This window comes from Micromesistius poutassou (assembly GCF_964030765.1).
Source record: "Micromesistius poutassou genome assembly, chromosome: 20".
NCBI lineage: Eukaryota > Metazoa > Chordata > Actinopteri > Gadiformes > Gadidae > Micromesistius > Micromesistius poutassou.
In genome coordinates this window covers 8,882,405-8,902,705 of record NC_140290.1, presented here as the reverse complement: position 1 = coordinate 8,902,705, position 20,301 = coordinate 8,882,405, and the positions used below count along the sequence as shown (strand labels likewise).

General features: G+C 46.9%; 1 protein-coding gene across 8 annotated transcripts in view; it reads right to left on the bottom strand.

Moving 5' to 3' along the window:
* The window catches only part of pleca (plectin a), an 87,873-nt gene that overhangs the window by 18,127 nt on the left and 49,445 nt on the right, over nt 1-20,301 (bottom strand). For 6 of the 8 annotated variants that reach the window (XM_084484888.1, XM_084484889.1, XM_084484892.1 and 3 more), the window contains 21 exons: nt 19,021-19,098; nt 18,641-18,733; nt 15,997-16,163; nt 12,045-12,160; nt 11,560-11,666; nt 11,206-11,325; nt 10,804-10,899; nt 10,240-10,367; nt 9,298-9,391; nt 8,680-8,834; nt 7,968-8,361; nt 7,237-7,314; nt 6,131-6,292; nt 5,625-5,729; nt 5,158-5,253; nt 4,861-4,986; nt 3,803-3,955; nt 2,183-2,337; nt 1,048-1,174; nt 496-679; nt 229-249 (listed from right to left, as the gene is read on the bottom strand). In XM_084484888.1, the coding sequence (XP_084341014.1) occupies nt 229-249; nt 496-679; nt 1,048-1,174; nt 2,183-2,337; nt 3,803-3,955; nt 4,861-4,986; nt 5,158-5,253; nt 5,625-5,729; nt 6,131-6,292; nt 7,237-7,314; nt 7,968-8,361; nt 8,680-8,834; nt 9,298-9,391; nt 10,240-10,367; nt 10,804-10,899; nt 11,206-11,325; nt 11,560-11,666; nt 12,045-12,160; nt 15,997-16,163; nt 18,641-18,733; nt 19,021-19,098 (2,755 nt within the window). Of the gene's footprint in view, nt 1-228; nt 250-495; nt 680-1,047; nt 1,175-2,182; nt 2,338-3,802; nt 3,956-4,860; nt 4,987-5,157; nt 5,254-5,624; nt 5,730-6,130; nt 6,293-7,236; nt 7,315-7,967; nt 8,362-8,679; nt 8,835-9,297; nt 9,392-10,239; nt 10,368-10,803; nt 10,900-11,205; nt 11,326-11,559; nt 11,667-12,044; nt 12,161-13,056; nt 13,818-15,996; nt 16,164-18,640; nt 18,734-19,020; nt 19,099-20,301 lie in introns of those variants that run through there. The other 2 variants (XM_084484887.1, XM_084484891.1) reach the window with 2 other exon arrangements.

The window sequence follows — 20,301 nt, the reverse complement described above, 5'->3', positions numbered from 1 at the left end:
ATATTGGTTTTGGAACATCAAACCCATGCTTGTGATAAAAGGAATGCAACGACAGAACAGCAGAATCAACGACAGAGAATTAGGATGGAGGCGGGGATGACCATTAGGATGAGGATGGGGATGATTATCATGACGATGTCACAAACAAAACGAAAATGCCATATCAAACAATGCATATGACAGCTCAGCCAAATCAAAACCATGAACCAAGCCAAAGTGATACCTTACCTCCCACTGCTGGCACATAGCCTGCAAGGTGAATTATACGGTCAAACAGAGGCAGCAAAAAAATAAACCAGCTGGTAACGCAAACCGCAAATGTGTTCAGCCGTGAACAGCCGGCCTTTTAAATAACAAACAAATAAATAAGTAATCCAACAAAAATAAAATAATGATGAATTAAATAATTATGAAGCCTTGAGTTGAGGAGTACTCGTTTTATTGTGGCTTGGTGGAGGGGCGGTGGTGGGAGGGGTGGGGTTAAGAGGAACACACCTTGCTCCACGGAGGTGACCAGGGAGTTGTAGCGCTGGTTGGCCTTGTTGTAGCCACCCTCCACCTGCATGCGGTCCTCCGCCCCGAACATCTTGGAGTCCTGGCTGTCCTGCAGGAAGGCCTGGTAGTGGAGCTCCAGGTTCCTCAGGGCCAGACGGTACTCCTCCACCTTCAGGGTCTTGAACTGGACCGGGAGGGAGGGAGGGAGGGAGGGGAGAGGTGGAGGGAGGGAGGCAGAGGAGAGGTGGAGGGAAGGGAGGGGATGGAGGGAGGGAGGGAGGGGAGAGGTGGAGGGTGGGGAGAGGTGGAGGGAGGCAGGCGATGGAGAGATTGAGAGGCAGAGAAGGAAGGGGGGAGAAAAAGGACAGGAGAGATGAAGATAGGACGGAGTTTTCAACTATTTCCACTTTGCAATTTTATATATCACTATAATCATATTTTTGTTCAAGGAATTCAGTTTAAGGGGCCAGAATATGTAATGAATTATCTCTTTCTCTCATTCATTCAGTGTTCAGTGTCTCTTTTAAATGGTTGTGTTGTCGTTGTTTTTACCATAGTGATGTTCCAGGTGTTGATAATGCTGATGTCTCTCGTTAGGTATTGCCATGACAACAGGCTCTTCATGTCCACATGCATGGTCTGCCACATGGTCAGCATCTTCTGCAGGTTGCCGTCCAGACTAAGAGAGAGAGGGGGCTGGTCAGGGTTAGGGCATCTAGGGCACTAAGGGGCATCTGTCTCATACTAGTAGACAGTGAACATCGGGAATCAAACCGGTGACCCTTTCGGCAGAGAGTTCAACTCCGACTTGTGGTCAAGTTAAATTGTGTTCATTACTAAATAAGGGTCTAAATGAATAATTTGGTCGCAGGCTGTTTACACTTGTACACTTATGATACACTTATGAACTTACACGTATAAGTTCATACACAGACTCACGCAATACTCCCTCACACAAGACAATAGTACCTCACAATACGCACAGAGAATCAAAGTAAAGTATTAAAAGCAAAGCATATACCAGATCCTCTGCTTTCCCTTTCTTTCCCTCAGTCAAAACTGTAGACGAGATCAAAGCAGCCGTGTGGTTTTGCCCATAGCCACAGTACACACATACACACACATGACATCAATCTATCTATCTGATGGGCCCGGTGCCAGGGGCGGCGACTGCAATTAAAACCTAGCTAAAATGATCAACTACATGGCATGTGTTATGTCTCAGGGTTTAATTGTTGTGATTTACATGTTAACATGTTATTTCCTGCTTCTTGAATTCCCTATGCTGCGTTCAGTTCAGCTGTTGTGCATGTCTCATGGTTTTTGTTTGAAAAGGAGTTTGAATCTTTAAGGCTTTATCAAGATCTAACTAGATCTGCCATGATGAATCAGGCATCGCATGAGTCTGTACTGTGTTAAAAGAGTGTATAGTAGAGTGTAAATAGCATGTACAGTAGAGTGTATAGTAGAGTGTAAATAGCATGTACAGTAAAGTACAATAGTACAATAGTACAACAGTACAATAGAGTCTACAGTAGTATGAACAGTACAGTGTTCAGTAAAAAAATAGACACTTGGAAAATAAGATGATTTCTATTTGCAATATGCCTAATTGCGTGGAAACAGAATCTGGCGACGGTACAGAATGTTGGTGTTTTTATGGCAGTTGGAGTTTCCCCAGCCTTACCCGGCAACACTGTTCACAGCCTCCTTATTGGTGGGTGGCACCAGGAAGCAGATGGAGGGGACGACCGCCTCGCTGCCCTTGTCGTTGAGCACCCTCCACTTGTGGGGCTGGGAGTTATCCAGCAGGGCACACTCATCACCCCGGTGGACCGTGATCTGGGGGGCAGAGGCAGGGACAACAACAGCAGAGGTCAGCGTCGTAACCAGATCTGGTGCTCCAGGAAAACAGTGGAGAAGTTCCACACTGACAATGTGGAGGAATGTGTAGGCAGTTATCACGTCTGACTCAGTTATCACAGAGTCAGATGTTGTTCATGTGTTGAGGGTTTGGGTTTGTGTGAAAAACATGCCTGCCGTCCTCACAGTTATTCTACTAACACAAACGAGGAAAACAAGGAAATAGTGGTTGACAAAGTTAGGGACATTAGGGCCAAAAGCCTTGCTTGCCCTTCAAAGAATCTAGCAGGCAACAAATGCATTGTATTGCTCTTAGCACAGTGTAAAGTTACATTACTATACCTCGCTATAGAAACTACAGAAATCTGTGGCTGCATATACAGCTAGCATATGGCCTAAAATGTTCTTGAGTTTGTGACAGTAAGGAAAAGAGAAAGCTTTAGTGGAGGAACATTCCGGACTTCCCCAGATATGGCAGTCATCCAAGCAACACAAGATAGTACGGGAGCTGGGAACGTGTCAGGACTCCTACAACTGTCATGATTTGTGACAGGAAGTTACTGAGAGGATGCCCAAGAACAATAATCCAGTTATCAACTCAAGAGCTTGGGAATTTGATCCCAGCCCCCTCGAAACATGAGGCTTCAATAAAACAAAACCCTGGCTGAACTGAACAGGGGGAGGATGGCTATGGCTAAGCCATAAAGCCAAACTCACTTTACATCTCCGACAGGTTAGGGTCGGGCCTCCTGCTCACGGTTAGACCGCGTGACATTGGGGTTCGAACCCAGCACCGTCGAGCCAAACCCAACCCGACTACGCACCTGTCCCCTCCCTATAGTCCCCACAGTGACTTTGGTTTCGGCCTGTCTTCAGAGTGCCCGTATTTCACCGGCACATGCCACGTCATGATCTAACCCTCTGTTGACTTCATCACACGGTTACTGGCCCCCCCACCCCAGTCCCCGTATGTCGTACCCCACATGGTACGACATACGATGGCTCTGAGACCAGCAGGGGGTTCAGTCCACTGGGTAGGCTTGCTGTATCCTGTACGTCCTTGCACTAAAAAATAGAACTTAGCATTGTGTAGCATGTTATCCTAGCTATCTTCGTGGTATACGGGGAATGGGTTAACCTAGCGATTATTAGTGCTTGGCACTTGGCTCTATGAACATCCTTACTGTACCAGCAGCGATATTATTTATCTTCCTCCTGACAAATGTACTTATTGTAAGTCGCTTTGGATAAAAGAGTCTGCTTAATGCCCTTAAATGTAAATGTAAATGTAGGCTTGTAGGCTGATCTCATCTTTCTTCATCGGTGGGTGTACCTAACATAACACAACACGACTGAAACCCGTGACCTTCTCTCTGTCTGCTCGGTCAACACCAGCCTGTCCATCAGTCAGTCAGTCCGTCTGTCCGTGGTTGGCGGGCCTCACCTCCAGCTGCTTGAAGTCGCACACGGCCTGGACGGGCAGCTTGCCCTTCAGGGGCGTGGCCGGGTTGCGGGGCTTCAGCTGCACCACGTTCTTGGCGCGGCGGTTCAGACCCTCCAGGTGGGTCCCGAACTCCTTCAGCTGCTCCCGCTCGTCCTGCAGCGGGACAAGACGGGACGCACCACAGTGGTGGTGAGAGGCTGACCCACCCTGCGCTGGGCGGGCGGCGGCGCTGTGTTACACCTTCCTTTCAATGGGTTCATTGTCATGGCGATGCGTGAATGGGTGATGGGTGATGGGTGATGGGTGATGGGGTTCCGACCTCAGCAGGTAAATGGTTGCATGCCTAACGGCAATTATAAACTGAATTTGATGCCTGGCAAAAACCCATGGACTAATGTGATAATAAGAAGGGTTTAAACAAGATCTGACAGCAAAATGGCGTACTGTCAACGACGCTACAGTTGATGACAGATGAATGATGATTTATCAAAGTGATAGTAAGAGTTGACAACAGACACTAAATGATGACAAGGTTATGGAGACAGGTGTTTGACAGGTTTACCAACTGACTATGTAACCAACAGTGTACCCGTGTGATATAAGAGAATGATTTCAGTGTCACAGAGTGTACAGTAGAGTGTAAAATATACTCTAATACTACAATAGAGTGTACATTCAAGTCTCTATAGTACTCTAATATTCAAGTCTCTATAGTACTCTATAGTACTATAATATCTAATATACTCTAATACTACAATAGAGTGTACATTCAAGTCTCTATAGTAGAGTGTACAGTAGAGTGTGCAGTAGAGATTCTACAGTATAGTGTGCAATATAGTGTACAGTAGAGAGCACAGTAGAGTATCTACAGTAGAATGTACAGTAGAGTGTACAGTACAGTAGAGTGTACAGTACAGAGTACAGTAGAGTGTACATTAGAGTCTCTACAGGAGAGGTTACAGTACAGTAGAGTGTACAGTAGAGTTTCTACAGCAGAGTGTACAGTATTGTACAGCAGAGTACACAGTAGAGTGTACAGTAGAGTGATCAGGGCCTACCACTGCATCCTGCAGAAGGTCCTCCAGGCGCGTGACCGTGATGGAGCGGTCGCACGTGTACTTCCTCTTCATCGTCTCCTGGATCTTCTTCATCCTCTCCTCCGCCTCTTTGACGTCAGCGAAGAACTGTGAGAGAGAGAGAGAGAGAGAGAGAGAGAGAGAGGAGCGGGTGAGTCAAAGTGAGTGAACGAATGAAGTGGACGCACAAAGGTGAACGAATGAAGCGATGACATTGCAATACACTCTGCATACATCGAATGCAGAGCGGGGAAGGAGTTTAGGAGGTAAAGGACGAACCTGGAAGTAGGCACCGTTCTCCTTCAGGTGGGTCTCCAGGCAGCAACACAGCTGCAGGATCCAGCTCCACTGGGTCTGCAGAGCCGCGGTGAAGGCCTGGGGGAGAGAGGAGGAGGAGGAGAGGGAGGAGGAGAAGAGGGAGAGGGAGGAGAGAGTGGGGAGGAGTGGGGGGAGATAGCCGGAGGAGGAGGAGAGAGGAGAAGGAGGAGGAGAGGAAGAGAGAGGAGAGAAGGAAGTGATGAGGGGGAGGAGGAGAGAGGAGGAGGAGTTGAGAGAGGAGGAGAAAAGGAGGAGGAAGAAAAGAAGAAAGAGATGGTTGAGCCACATGTAAAACCAGTTGACTTTTGCTTTAAATGAACCAGGGTATTCATACAAATCAATTTCAAATCCACTCTGTTGCCTTTTAGCCAAACCTATAGGTCCTACCTCCACTGTGTCCTCTAGTAGGTTCTACTAGCAGGTCTTACCTCCACAGTCTTCTTGGCCGGGTGTCCGTCTCTCAGCAGCTTGTCCCCAGAGGCCTGGACCAGGTTCATCTTCTTCTCCCTGGACTCCAGCTCTCGCATCAAACCCTGTGGCAACACACAACCAACCAGGTTCAGGGATCGATGCTCCATGACGCATATCGCATATATCAGGGACATAAAATGTAATTTGCATTCATACCAACAAACAATCACAATGCTACCAATTTTGAGCTGCAAAATTGTAAAAATGTAACTATCTACGTATTTTACTCCAAATTATATGATTTCTGAGGATTTATCGCTAGAAAGATGCCATAAGTTAATACATCCATAACTCAAACATCATATAACATGTCATTGACAGATCTGTCAATGACATGTTATATGATGTTTGAGTTAACCTTAAGTAAATCCAAATATGGATATTTGGATTTACTTAAGGTGTCCGAGATGGTGTTATTGTGTTCCTGTTTCATCCGTGGATCACTAGGGGGGGGTGGTCATACCGAGTAGTTGTCCTTCTTGGCGGTCATGTTGGTGTTGCGTTCGCTCCAGTCGAAGGTCACCTCCTCCTCCTCCTTCTCATTGAGCCACATCAGCTCCTTGGTAGCGGCCAGCACGAAGGCATGCAGCTGGTCCAGATTCCGCAGGCGGGCCTTGGACGAGGTCTGGTGGGGGAACATGGTCACATGTCACAGGTCACAGGTCAACATCCACAGAGATCACATAATATAGGGGAATGTTTTGTGCAACACGGTCGCTATGTACGTGGAAATTCCTAGGACGAGAAGAAGAAGGTATACCTTACAATTACAACTAGCACTTTGAGATTATTTTATGAAAAGTGCTTTACAAATAAAATGTATTATTATTATTATTATTATTATTATTATTAATTGTAAAGATTTGTACAATTGTACAAAACTCTCTCACTCACTCATCTTCTAACCGCTTATCGAGGGTGGGGTACAAAACTTACAATTGATAGTGCCTGCTACATCCTTACACATCTTTATTGTACTGACAGCCATATATTGTTTCTCTTTCTTCTGGCAAATATTGGTTAAAAGTCTACTCAATTCCCTCAATGTAAATGTATACGTTGATTGACGAAGTAAGGATCATCTTCATACAAGAGCCAACAGCGGGGTTGGTAAATAGATCAAAAGGCCAAAGCAGCTGTGGACGTGTGTGAATCAGAGGGGCATGCTGGGTAATTTGTCTAAAAGGTTATTGGGTTGAGACCCATACTTGTTCTACTGGTGTTGAATCACCAGAATACGTCTGTAGATGTTTGAGGAGATAGATGTGTTGGAACCTGCAGAAAAGTGTTAGGTTTGGTTGGCAAACATTTTTGGCAACAACACCATTCTAATGCGTTATTTTGTTATCATTACTTTGAGCCAAAACTTCCCTGCGTAATCCCCCCTCAACATTAGGAGGCTTCAAAAGGGAAACAGCAAACCAAACAGTCTAAATTGTTCTGTACTACAAACCAAAAATATATATAGCTGAACATGTACTTCAGTAAAGGTTTGCTCGGTTTTCAATACATTCCTATGAGGGGAGGGGTCATGGGTCAGGGGTCTCATACGAGTCACGTTGAACCTACCAGGAGCTTGCCGTACTGCAGTTCCAACTTGGCCAGGTAATCCCGGTATGCTCCCTTGCTTACGCGCGACACCTGGGCCTGTACGGGTACACAGCAGCGACCACCACGTCAGAGGACATGACAATACATTCATCAGCAGTCAACAAGCAGTCAAGTTCTGCACGACACCTGAGAGTGACAGATCCCCGCGGGGAGTTATGTGTCATGTGGGAATGCATAAAAAAATAAACAATATCTGAACATTGTGTTCTTTTTGGCACGTCTTTCTCATTTCCAAAGCTACTCTACTGCAACCTGTCAAGTGGTTTTATTTTTAGACTTACTCATGTTCTTACTTATGGTCGCACCCATCTTACAGGGCATAAAAGTCTGCTCAACGACCTCTATGTTACTGTTTAATCATTAAGCAGACCCTCTCTAATTCAAAATGAATTACAGTGAGTTCAGAGACATGTCATCAAAGAGCCGGTTGGGGTAAGGGCCTCTTTGCTCAAGGATGCCTGCCAGTTACGTTGCAGACATTGGGGATTGAACCTAGGACCTTTCGGCTTGGACCCCATGCAGCACTCTGCTCCATTCAATTAAAGGATTATAGGTAACGTTTAGAGGCTAGTTTACAGTTATCTTGTAAAATGTAGGCTCTAAAAGACATCCATTTGATGAACTCTAGGCTCTAGGTTGCAGTGATCAAGGTCACTTTAGAAAGTCGACGGCCATATTTGGATCTTCACCTCATCCGCCTTGGCTCTCTCGATCTTGGAGCGGAACTCCTCCACCGAGTGGTTGAGGCCCCGGTGGCTGCCCAGCTGGGACTCCACGGTGGGCAGGTCCGAGCCCCACTCCCCCTGGTCCACCCGGACCTGGTTCTCCTCCACCCAGCCCAGCAGGTCCTGGACGTAGCGCAGGGTCACCTCATCCAGCTCGGGGCGCACACTCGCGGGGGCCTGCTGCAGCACCTGGGCGGAGTGTGTGAGGCGGGTCTGGCCCTGGGTCATGGGGATCTGGCTCTGGGTCATGGGGATCTGGGTGACGGTCATGGGGATCTGGGTGAGGGTCACGCCGGACTTGAGGCGCAGGTTGTACTCGCTGCGGAGGTTCACCAGGCGCTCGTGGAGTCGGTAGACCCTGGATGGGGCGGGGGGGAGGGGAGGGGGATACAGGGGGTGGAGGTTTTGAGTCAATGGAGTCAAACTTTGATCAAGCTTTGTTTTGTCAAGGTGTGGCTCGTGTTGAACGTTGTATCTGTTCATCTTTGTTATTTATTAAAATGAAAAACAGCAATGGACAATTCAGTCAGTTGACAAATGGTGTACCAATCAGTTGGTTATATTAAATCAAAAAGCCTCAAAGGTCATGTCAATTCAGTATTGAGGACTTTTACGTTCACCATCTTCATAGGGTACGAGCAAATACACCGAAGCTAATAGAATCTGTTGGTCAGACCTGCGGTACATCTGTTCAGCCTGTAGATGGCGCCCATCCTTCAGCAGCTGAACATCATTGAAGAGGAAGCGGATCATTCCCTCTGCCTTCTCCAGGTCGGCCTCCATCTCAGCGGTGTGCTGAGCGGGCTTCCCTGCACTCAGCATCCTTATGTCCTGACGCACACAGGGGAATGTGTTGTTTAACATCAGCTATTAGGGTTAAGTCCTAGTGTCATACACATTTTTATGATTTGATTTATCCCTTTTAAAGCCTTGACATTTTTAATAAAAGTTCAACTATTTTAAATTACAATTCTCACACCTCTTTATCACCTCACACACTAATTAAATAATAGGACAATTTACAACCAGAAGAAAATCGATTGCATCTTGAACCAGCAAACCAACCAAACAGTAATGCATAATTGTTTCAAAAGGGGGCGCCAAACTCCATCCAAAGTCTCCTCAACGGTTAAATCTGGATTTACTCAAACACAATCAGTTATTATCTCAGCTTCAAAACGTATCATCCGTTGTCCTACAATGAAAACGGTAAGACTAAACAATTACTTTTATAGTGTATTTTCTATCTTTCTATTTTCTTCTAACTAGTGGTTGTGGTAGTTGTTGGACCCACCGTTTGCAGCAGGCCTTCCACCTGGTTGAGCTGCTCCTCACACACCCCAGACTCCATCTGGACCTTGCTGACAACCCTCTGGAGACGCTCCAGCCTGCAGGGCGAGAGAGCAAAGGGTCAAAGGTCAACGTCTCAGAGGGAAGAAAAACAACAAAAAGGACAAGCAAAAATAACAAAATGGAGGCGAGAAAACAGAACGTTGAGGTGATATTGAATGAGGAGTTCCTGATGAACAAAAAAAATGATATCCAGCACAGTATTCCAATTGCATTCTACAATACACACGTTCTCTATTTGAACCAACACTACAGCTAGAGCACTCACGCCCTCTGGTGGAAGCGAAGGGTCAACGCGTAACCGGAATTCATGAACGCCATGGCGACGATGGGCTCTGTCAGTCAACAGCCTGATGGTTGATGGTGACTAGCCAACGGTACTGAACCCCAACCACAGATCTCCAGAGAACACAAATGCCTTCCCCTCTCCAGAGAGCCAGAGAGCCTTCCCTCGCGAGCATGAAGGCCCACCTCGAGTCAATCCTCATATGACCATGAACAAATTGATATTTATTTTCAGTGCTTCTTTGACGCAGGGCGAGTCTTGTGGGGGGCGAGGTCTCAGACATTGGATCACGGGGGTGGAGGGAAACCGTTAATTTAGTTTCCTACTCCCTCCACTCTCACAAAGCCAGCCCAGTATAAATGTTTTTTTTTTGTTGGGTAAGTGAGACGGACGATGGGATATGAGTCATCATCGCCATGGTCACACACACAAAGCCCGCTGGCTTTTTCATGATTCCCCTTTTTCTATTTTATTGCGGTTCCCTTGAGTTTCCTCGGCCCGTTGCACAGGCGCGTCTATTTGAGACCTTTCGGGGATCGCCGTGGCAACCGACAGCGTTTTTCGCGATAACATTGGCTTTCCCCCGACCGGACCCCCCACCTCTCAAACTCGGTGCGCAGCAGTCTCTCGCGCTCTAGGATGGCCACGTGCAGGCGGCCCCACTCCTTCTCCACGTCGAAGGGGTGGTACCCCGGGGGGATCTTCACGTGGCCCGTCTTGACCGCGCCCTGAAAACGGGGGACAAACAAGGCCATGTTGGATGGTGTTGTCGATCGTCATACAGTATGCAAGATGTGTTAACAAAGCTATTGTTGGATGACGTTGGTTCGGAGCTATAGCGTTGACAAGCATGAAACAAATACGTTTTAGTCATTTTATGTCATGGCATGAAGTTACAGTGAATTTAGATGTCATTATGACAGAGGATAGAGGAATATTGCGAAAGGATGACTATGGTTTAGGCTGCAGACGTCAAGTCTGCAGCCTTTTATGATGATGAGTGACTGAGTTACGATGATGGGTTACTGAAGGCAACACATTATCCAGAAGTGTGCGTCTTCGCAAGAAGATGCAAAAACACCCTAAAAAACATTTGGGGATGGGCTGTCTAAAAACAGAAGAGGGAGGGAAAATAACAACTAAGTGTGGGAGGAAGAGTCTGACCTCAAAGGAGTTGAAGACGTGTTTGGAGCGGTTCTTGTCGGCCTCCTTGGCGGGCAGTTCCGTCTCCTTGAACTTTAGGAACTGCCTCCAAAGAACCTAAAGATCAACACAGAAGACATCAATACCTTCCCCACTGCAGCCAAAACACTCCAATAAATAGGAAATGATACCACTATCCCACTATAGAGCAGAAGCTTTCATCCAGAGTGTCTTACAGTGACTTCAGACATATCATGTCCGCAAGGAGCAGGTATTGGTCTAGACTTCTGGGTCTAGGATGCCTTTAGGTAGACAACCTTTCAAACCCCCCAAACGACTCGACTACCCTGCCCTAGGAACAGATATTAAAATCAACATCTACACCCGACAGATTTGTAGAAGCGTCCCTCTGGGCCCTCCTACCTCGATCTCCTCGTAGCTGGCGGGGAACTTGCGCTCCTCGAACACCAGGATGTGGTGTCTGATCCACTGCAGCAGCACGGTCACCAGCTCGTAGTACTCCTGCCAGCGCAGCTCCAGCTCCTGCAACACCACGGACCACGTGAGGGGGGAGGTGTATGGATGTTGTGGAATAGAACAGGCTAGGCTAGGCAAGGCTAAATTAAATTAAGCCATGGTCAAATATGGACAGAATAGACTTGGCTAATTGCTTGTTTTGGTAAGAAGCATGATTTTATCTTAGAAAATACCCTGGCATCCATAATGAATGACTCGTGAATAGTCGTTGTTTCTTCCAGGGAATGGACCAGTACTCACGTTGGCCTTGACGCCCTCCTGGACGTTGGGAACTCTGGGCATGACATCGTAGATGGAGGAGACGTATGTGAGGATGGACTTCTCATCGGGGTGCGGCACGTCCACATCTGGAAACCGACAACACCCACGACATTAACCATACGGTTATGAGACTTGTTTTGGCACTTTTACCCAAAGTGACTTCCACTGAATCCACAAATATAATAGGAAGGAGCAGGTAGGGGTGAGCCATATTGTTTATTGAAGCATGTAGGATGCAGGGGATCAAATCAAGAACCCTCTGTTGGGAGTCTGCAGTGTCTGTTGTCTGCAGTGTTCCTATAGGCATTCTTGAACGAGATTACCCCTCACTGCTCCGTAATGATATCTATCTACAAGTTAAATGAAATTTAAGCCACCTCAAAGCACCTCTGAAAGACTTAAATCATAGGGATTATATTGGGTGGACAGATTATGATGATGAAGATGGTGATGCTGTGTCTCACCCTCTGGGTCCAGCAGCCTGGTGACCCCCAGGTCTCGCTCGGCCACGGTGAAGGCCTGCTCGAGGTTCTCCTGGTTGGACTGGCGGTACACCTTGCTCATGTCAATCAGAGTTGGCCTGGAGACAGAGCAAAGACCCAGGGTTAGTGGAGGTGCAGAGCTTAGGAATAGGCAGTGGTCTGTAGAGGGAAGTTGTGGAGTTTCTAAAAGCGTTTCTAAAAGCAAGAAATTAAAGTCCTAGAGTTTCCCATCTAGGACAATAATAAACAAATCTAATATAGATGTAGAACATAATTTTATATACTTTCTTTAATCCATTTAGTGTTAACACCATGTGCTACTTGTTATGTTTCTCATAGAATTGAGAGTCCAAAACGGACAGTGATTATCCATCGCCACAGAATGCAGTGAAAGCATTCTTCACCTTGAGTTTAACAACCTCGAGGTTAAACACAGAACTTGGCTCCACCCTCTCAGACAGACCCAGACTGCTGCCTCCCACTGATTATGTCAAGTCATGAAATGGATGTTATTCTTTTCGATCCCCTGTGCCAGAAGTGGGCTGGGTCATCCTTCCAGATGCCTTGTTTTAGCAGTGCAATGCAATGTTAGAATTCAACAGTCTCTCCTCTCCTGGGTGCTGAATATTAAAATAACCTGTGGTATGCACACGGCTGCCAAGGTTGTAATTGCAAAAACCTGCAGATACAGGCACTGGGGCATCTAATTGAAACGACCAGTAGCTCATCACTGCTAAACCAACCAATGGCGTTGCATAGTAAAGCATCTCATGCTTATGCTATCATCAACAACAATGACAAACTTTGAAGGTGCATTTTCCTTACGCATACACAAAAGAGTGGATTGTCCGCAACAGGGTTAGGGGAGGGTTAACCTTAACCCAAACCCTAACGGCCAATAACAGGCATGACCACAAGGATTCCCCAACAAAAAAGCCAAACAGAACACCAACAACCGACAAGAAAACAAGCAGGAAAATATGGGGGTCCCTACATTTCAACAAGCCTCCCCACATAGTATGCTCTGTGGCCCTGGAGGGCCTCCTGATCCACACAGCCCGCCTGCCTGTACGACAGCCGGTCAGCCTCCACCACCGACTCGTGCACCGTGCTCTGGCTGGAGCTCCGGCTAGCCCGGACCCCGCCACCTCCACCACCTCCACCACAACCTCCACCTCCACCCCCAGAGGACCGATGGTGGCTGTTGCGGTAGAAGGAGTTGTAGTTGGAGCCGCGGCCGGAGTCCAGGGAGGCGTCCATGGTGGTGGAGGTGGAGGTGGAGGTGGTGGTGGTGACGGAGAAGGGGATCTCATCACATTGCATCACCACGCGGTCGTGTAGGTCGCTGACGGAGCCCCCCGCCACGCTGCTGGAGGCGCTGTTCAGCCGCCGCTGCGAGTGGAACTTCCTCTTGAGCTTCTTCATGATTGGCCGACGGGGGCTTCGACAGAGAGGAGCGGGGTCCGACCGCCAAATCTGAAATCGTCGGTGGCTTTATCTTCTTTTTTTTTAAACGTAGGAAATTCTTCTTGGAAATCGTGGCATGGTGGAGCTCCCGAAGCAGAAGCGAAAAGATCCAAGAGTTCCTCAATAACGAGGACAGAAATAAACAGCGCACACCCAGACGCTAAATCAATTCCATCCAACCCCCACTTAGGGTTTAAGTTAGCTCCATTGGTTAAGTCCTTCCGTCTCCTGAACCCGTTTCTGAATCCCCTTCCACAGCCCTTCTCCTCTCCTCTCCTCTCCCTGCCTCGGTCCTCCACACACTGGTGTGCGAGCGCCTAAACTGTTCCAGCTCTTATTTCATGACATGCCTCTCCGCTCTTCCACCCACCGACGCACACCAGAGAGAGAGAGAGCAAGAGCGAGAGCGAAAAGAGAGGGAAGAAAAAATAAATCTCAGCGAGAGGTTTCAGTTCTGCTGTGACCTGCCAAGCTTCTATGCAGACCTCCAGGCCAACACATCTTGAAAAAAAATAAGTGTTCCACACCCAAACACACACACACACACACACACACACACACACACACACACACACTCCTTTCTCTCCCTCTCTCTCTCTCTCTCTCTCTTGTTCTCCCACACACTGAGGGGACGGCACCGCGGGTCCAATGAGAGAGATCCTGCAGGATACGCTTTGTGTTTGTCTTGGGTTTCAATGCAGACGGTATGAAGAGGAAGAGGAACAACACTGGGTGACTCATAAAGGGAGCCCTCTAGGGTGGGGTCTTTAGTGCCAGAATGCTTGAACCAGGTGTTCAGTAACCTTTGACTTCCAAGCCCCCCCTGATGTTTTTAAAGAGTAACACGGCATTAGAGGAGTGGGGAAGGGCTAGGGGGATTAGTAAGAACAGTAGTCTGTAGTGGCTCGAGGGGTGGAGTCTGTATTGAATCTCTACGGAACATGCAGTCTCACGCTTTTGTTATGATCGTCTATGAGATGCAATAAATAGGACACTGTCCGACACTGTCTGACCTTCTTCTGACCTTCTTCTCTCACCAGGACTCTCTTCGTCCAGAACACTCTCTATTCTCAACTATCTGACCTTCTTCTGAAGGTCAGACAGGTCCTCACTCGGCTCCGAGGGCCCCACTACTGTCATGTATTTTACATTCCAGCCTTTGAGTTCTTTAATGGGCCCGCCATCAGTGGTCTCTGAGGGGCCTCTGAAGCGAATGTCCTCGGCTCCTGGGGGGGGCCCCGTGTTCAGGCAAGCTCAGATCACGTAGGCGAGCGATAACTTAAAGAAACAGTGTAGCCCTAGGTATCGGAGATGTCAGCTGAAAGGGCGACTCTCTAGATTGATCGTTTGCACGCCATCGTGTGTCCGTCTCATTAGGTATTTGGTTAGAGCGTAGGATTAGCAGTGTAAGTAATGTATGTAATACTTACACACTAAACACTTTGTGGCTCCTGGAATAAAACGTATAGCCTTTCATCAGTGCTACGTGTTTGTGGGATATGTTGTTAATTTTAACTGAAATGTGTTTGCATAGATTATCGTTTGAATTAACTGAATTTGTGTGTGTGTGTGTGTGTGTGTGTGTGTGTGTGTGTTTTTGACAGGGCTTATTTAAACGCACTTTTGTTTGTATGATGGTGTTTATCATGGCTTACCTGTGTGTGAGTACAATGGTGTGTGTGTGTGTGTGTGTGTGTGTGTGTGTGTGTGTGTATGTGTGTGTGTGTGTGTGTGTGTGTGTGTGTGTATGTGTGTGTGTGTGTGTGAGTACTATGGTGTGTGTGCGTGTGTGTGTGTGTGTGTGTGTGTGTGTGTGTGTGTGAGTACCATGGTGTGTACTGCACCTCACCTGTGTGTGAGTACCATGGTGTGTGTGTGTGTGTGTGAGTACCATGGTGTGTGTGTGTGTGTGTGTGTGTGTGTGTGTGAGTACCATGGTGTGTGTGTGTGTGTGTGTGTGTGTGTGTGTGTGTGTGTGTGAGAGAGAGTACCATGGTGTGTGTGTGTGTGTGTGTGTGTGTGTGTGTGTGTGAGTACCATGGTGTGTGTGTGTGTGTGAGTACCATGGTATGTGTGTGTGTGTGTGTGTGTGTGTGTGTGTGTGTGTGTGTGAGTACCATGGTATGTGTGTGTGTGTGTGTGTGCGTGTGTGTGTGTGTGTGTGTGTGTGTGTGTGTGTGTGTGTGTGTGTGTGTGTGTGTGTGTGAGTACCATGGTGTGTGTGTGTGTGTGTGTGTGTGTGTGTGTGTGTGTGTGTGTGTGTGTGTGTGTGTGTGTAGGTGTGTGTGCGAGTACCATGGTGTTTGTGTGTGTGTGTGTGTGTGTGTGTGTGTGTGTGTGTGTGTGAGTACCATGGTGTGTGTGTGTGTGTGTGTGTGTGAGTACCATGGTGTGTGTGTGTGTGTGTGTGTGTGTGTGTGTGTGTGTATGTGTGTGTGTGAGTACCATGGTGTGTGTTGCGGCTCACCTGTGCTTGTGGATGACGGCGTTGAAGAGCTTGCCGTCCCTCCAGCAGGTGGTGAAGTTGTCACAGCGCAGGCCCTGGTAGCCCTCCACCATCCTCTGGGACCACAGCAGCAGCTTCTCCTTGGCCGTCATGTTGTCCGACTGGCCGTTCACCTGGATGTCCGAGATCTGCACAGGGGGAACCAATGTTAGTACTACAGTTATATAGTAATACCACAGCTACTACTACTGCACCACCAGGAAGTGTAGTACTACAAGGTAATTAGATATAAGTCATTAGTGCTACTGAGTCATTAGTACTACAATAATATAAGTCATTAGTACTACTGAGTCATTATTACTCCAATAATATAAGTCATTAGTACTGCAATGTCATTAGTACTACAATATTACATGTATAATATATGTAATACCACAGCTACTACAACTGCTGTTACACCACTGGCCTAAGACATAACAATGTATTTCAAATTGTCCACAAATGAAAATTTACGAAATCTTGAAAATCTTGAAAAGTCTTTTTTTTAGCGAGACATCGTGGACAGATCTTTTGGTAGATGGTTGCTAGGGGCTACCGTTCCTTGTTTGGATCAATGATCGCACTGCCTGAATCATAATCATCATCATGGTAACGCAGCTCTACTGTAGACATGAGGTACAGGAAAATGACCCACAAGGAAAAGGACTTGACATTCCTGTCCTAAATTAAAGACGGCAGCATCGCAGTCAAGTTTTCCGACAATCCAGTCGCTCTGGTAATTTGAGTCTATAGTTTTTCGAAGAAGTCTGAGAGTTTAAAGTAAAGTAGATGCTAATGCAGGCACAGTTTTTCGCTTGGTTGCGTCTAAGATGGGGTTTGTGTTGATTTCGGCCAGATGACTCACATTCCATAACCTCAAACCCACCAACCGCCAGTAACAGTTGTAAGGCTGTTAAATTTCACCACAAATACTGCACTGGAGCTAAATGTTTTAGATTAAATAGGGACGTTGAAAAGGGTAACGATTGGAGGACTAGATAGAGGGGAGGAGTTGAGTTATATGGAGGCTGCTTGAGGTGAGGCTCATTTCTGTTCTGACTGGGAGAGTCAATGCGTAATGGTTGTGCGTGTGGGGGACAATCCACCTTATAAGCCCGATTTACTACCAGAACAACAGTGTATGCTCCAGTGTTTGATTGTCTGAATTATGGGTGCACAAATGGTTTATATTACATGGGACTTAGTTTTTCCCTACTTTAACAATCCTTTTCCAAGAATACACAGTTTCAATTTAGCCAATCACAGGACACAAGATCAAAGTAAAACAGTATGTTGTGTTTTTCAATCTTATTTCCACATGAATCTGCTTGTGATGAAAAGCTTCTTATTTCAATTAAAATAATGACTTCAATAAGTGTGTGTAGCTGTGTGTGTATATATATATAAACAGCATATATTCCAATGAGCTGTTCCAAGGTCTGAAGCGAAAACGTCTGTCTTTATAACTAGCGTAGGCGATGGGGGGGGGGGGTCTGTGGGAGTTTTGTTTTGGCAACACGCTGGTGAGTCATCGGTCAACTCATCATTTCACATCCAGGGTGGTGGAGGGAAAAGAGAGCCCAGATGCACACACACACACACACACACACACACACACACACACACACGTGCATAGGAAACCCAGTGGTCTGTATGACTAACTCAGTCGAGGCCATTGGTGGAAACTGGGCCGCCGCCCCAAAGGTTCCGGTCCACTGTCGGAGGCCAGACCCTCCCCGCTCTGGCACCCAGCGGTGGGTCCACCCCCACAAAGAACTCTATAATGAGATAATGCTATAAAACACGTCCCAGGGCCCCAGGGATATCAGCCATTGTTCTGAATCACTACCGTGTGCCAGTCTGTAAGGAACGGCCAGCAGGGCGTTCTCAAGCCTCTAAAATGGCCGCCGGTGGTTTTAATGGAGTTTGCGTCCACTCTGGATGCTCTGCTGGGAAAGCGTGAGTCAGCGTGGAAACCCTCCCCAGCTCTACTTCACACAGCCTCCCTGCCACCCGACATTCTTCTTGATAACCGCAATATAATTTGTAAGCTCCCACTGGAAAATTGGGATACCAAACTAATAAACAAACAAACTAGCTAAGCTAACTGACATATATCATATTCCGCACCCGTTGCTCAATTGCGCAACCGTTTTTTTAATAGTAGGAATATTTAACCTGAAATAGTACATTGAGTTTGTTTCGCAGTTTAATATCCAGTAGCCTTGAACCAATGCTATTTTAAGAGTAGTTTAGTCTTCCCATTGTAGCACAGTTTGTGTATAAAGACGTTAAGCGTTGCCAAATGTTGAGGCCGTTTAAAATGAATCAAATTGGTCTGTAACGCTGACTGCTGTGTCAACAGCCTTAATGGAGGCTGATTAGAAGACAGAGCAGAGAATGTAACGTTTAACACTGTTTATAGTGGTTATGCCGAATTGTCGGAAAAGTGAATTGCAGTCTTCAAGATATTTATTTAAATTCAATCACAGCTTTTGTTTAGCAAGAGAAAGTTTAACTGTTTTTAGTTCAAAAATTCTATAGTTGTGGTTGTAGTTCTGCAGTTTACCTGGAGGTTAACTAACTGTTTGTAGTTCTATAGTTGGGTTTGTAGTTCTGTTTTTACCTGGAAGTGAAGGATGATGGTCCATATCAGACCCAGGGTCAGCTTGGGGTTTCCATCGGCAATGTCATCGTTCCTGATGTTGACCAGCTTGACCTTTGGGATTGGGAATAATGGCATTTGAGTAATCAATTAAATGAATTAAAGTTGTGAACTTGTGATTGAATGTATTTGTTTTATAATTTATGCAGTGTTAATCAATACGGATTCAAAATAAGCCTATATCCTCTCCTAACTGAGAAGATATCAATATGAGCATGAATTAACTCAACCCCAACTGAAGAATTGTGAAAAATACTTAAAGTGTGAAGCTGTAGTAAAGGGGCCATGTTACATCACGTTACATCACATGTTACATCACGCAGGAGGGGTGAAGGTCTCACCTGTCTGTGTTTGAGGAAGTCCAGGGCGATCTGTACGTTCTGCAGCTTGTGGAAGCGCATGCGCCCCTTCTCCCGGGGCTGGGGAAGACAAGACGGCAGCCGTTAGTTGCCATGGGCGACGGCATCGTTCACACGCATGAGAACCGTCAGCAGAGTGAGCCGGGCCTCGTGGCTGAGAGGGCGCGATCTCAAAAGAGCGGGAAAATCTCTTGTGTGTTCACGCACTTTAACCGGTCTGGACTCATAACCGCATGTACAACTCCACAGTTATGTCTCAGGGATAAATATGTTGAAACAAAACCAAACAGACACGAGACGCTGATGAATTTGAGTTATATCACAGTTTCGCGATTTGGTGTTTTAGTGTGTGATCGGAGCGGAGGTTCATTCAGGCAGTCGGGCCTATGTAGGTGACTCTGAGGTCCAGTCGACCAGGTCTGAAGGGGAGGGGAAGCATGACAATGAGTCGAAGAAACAAATCCGAACAAAAACCAAAAGGATTCTGGGACTTTTCCTCTGTCAACTGTCAACCTACTCAGCTACTCAGAGCTTTTCTGTAGCGGTTGATTCGACTGAGTAATGCGTTGTGCCCTCGGGGGCGAAATAACAGAAGGGAGGATTTTGTCATGATTTAAGAACAACTTGACTATTTAACCCCGCATTTGAGCAGACCCCTGAAGCCAAGCTGTTTGATGATGCGTCTGATTTACGCACGACAGCCACAGAATCACTATGACCGATACGGTGGACTTCAACCTATACTCAAACACAATCGATCCATGCAAATGCTGCCAGAATCTATAAGCCAATCAGATGCCTTGCATTAGCATGAGGAGCCAATCACAGATTTGCTAAATACAGCGAGTTGAACAGTTTATCCTAAAAGATAACGCCTCTTTTATTAAAAAAATAAAATAAGTAAAATGATCAGTCCACGTTTTACATATATTTAACAACATTAAAACAACAGCTAAAATCACATGACCTATGCACAACCAACACAGGACTAACGAGGGACACCGGACCATGTGACCTCTAACCGACCAATAGGGGACCCTTCCGCGGCAAAGGCGCATCGGTCGAATGGAGAAAGGGAGGAAGGTGAAGGATGGCACAGATAGAGAGAGAGGGGGGAGGTGGGGGGGAGGAGGTGACATCATGCACTATCTGGCAGCCACCTGGCGGGGGGGTGACACATGCCACGCCCGAAGAGGCGGCCAGTCCGGGCGCCACTCACCAACCGCACGTTCCTCGCAAGGTCGCGTTGCCGCGGCTACCGAG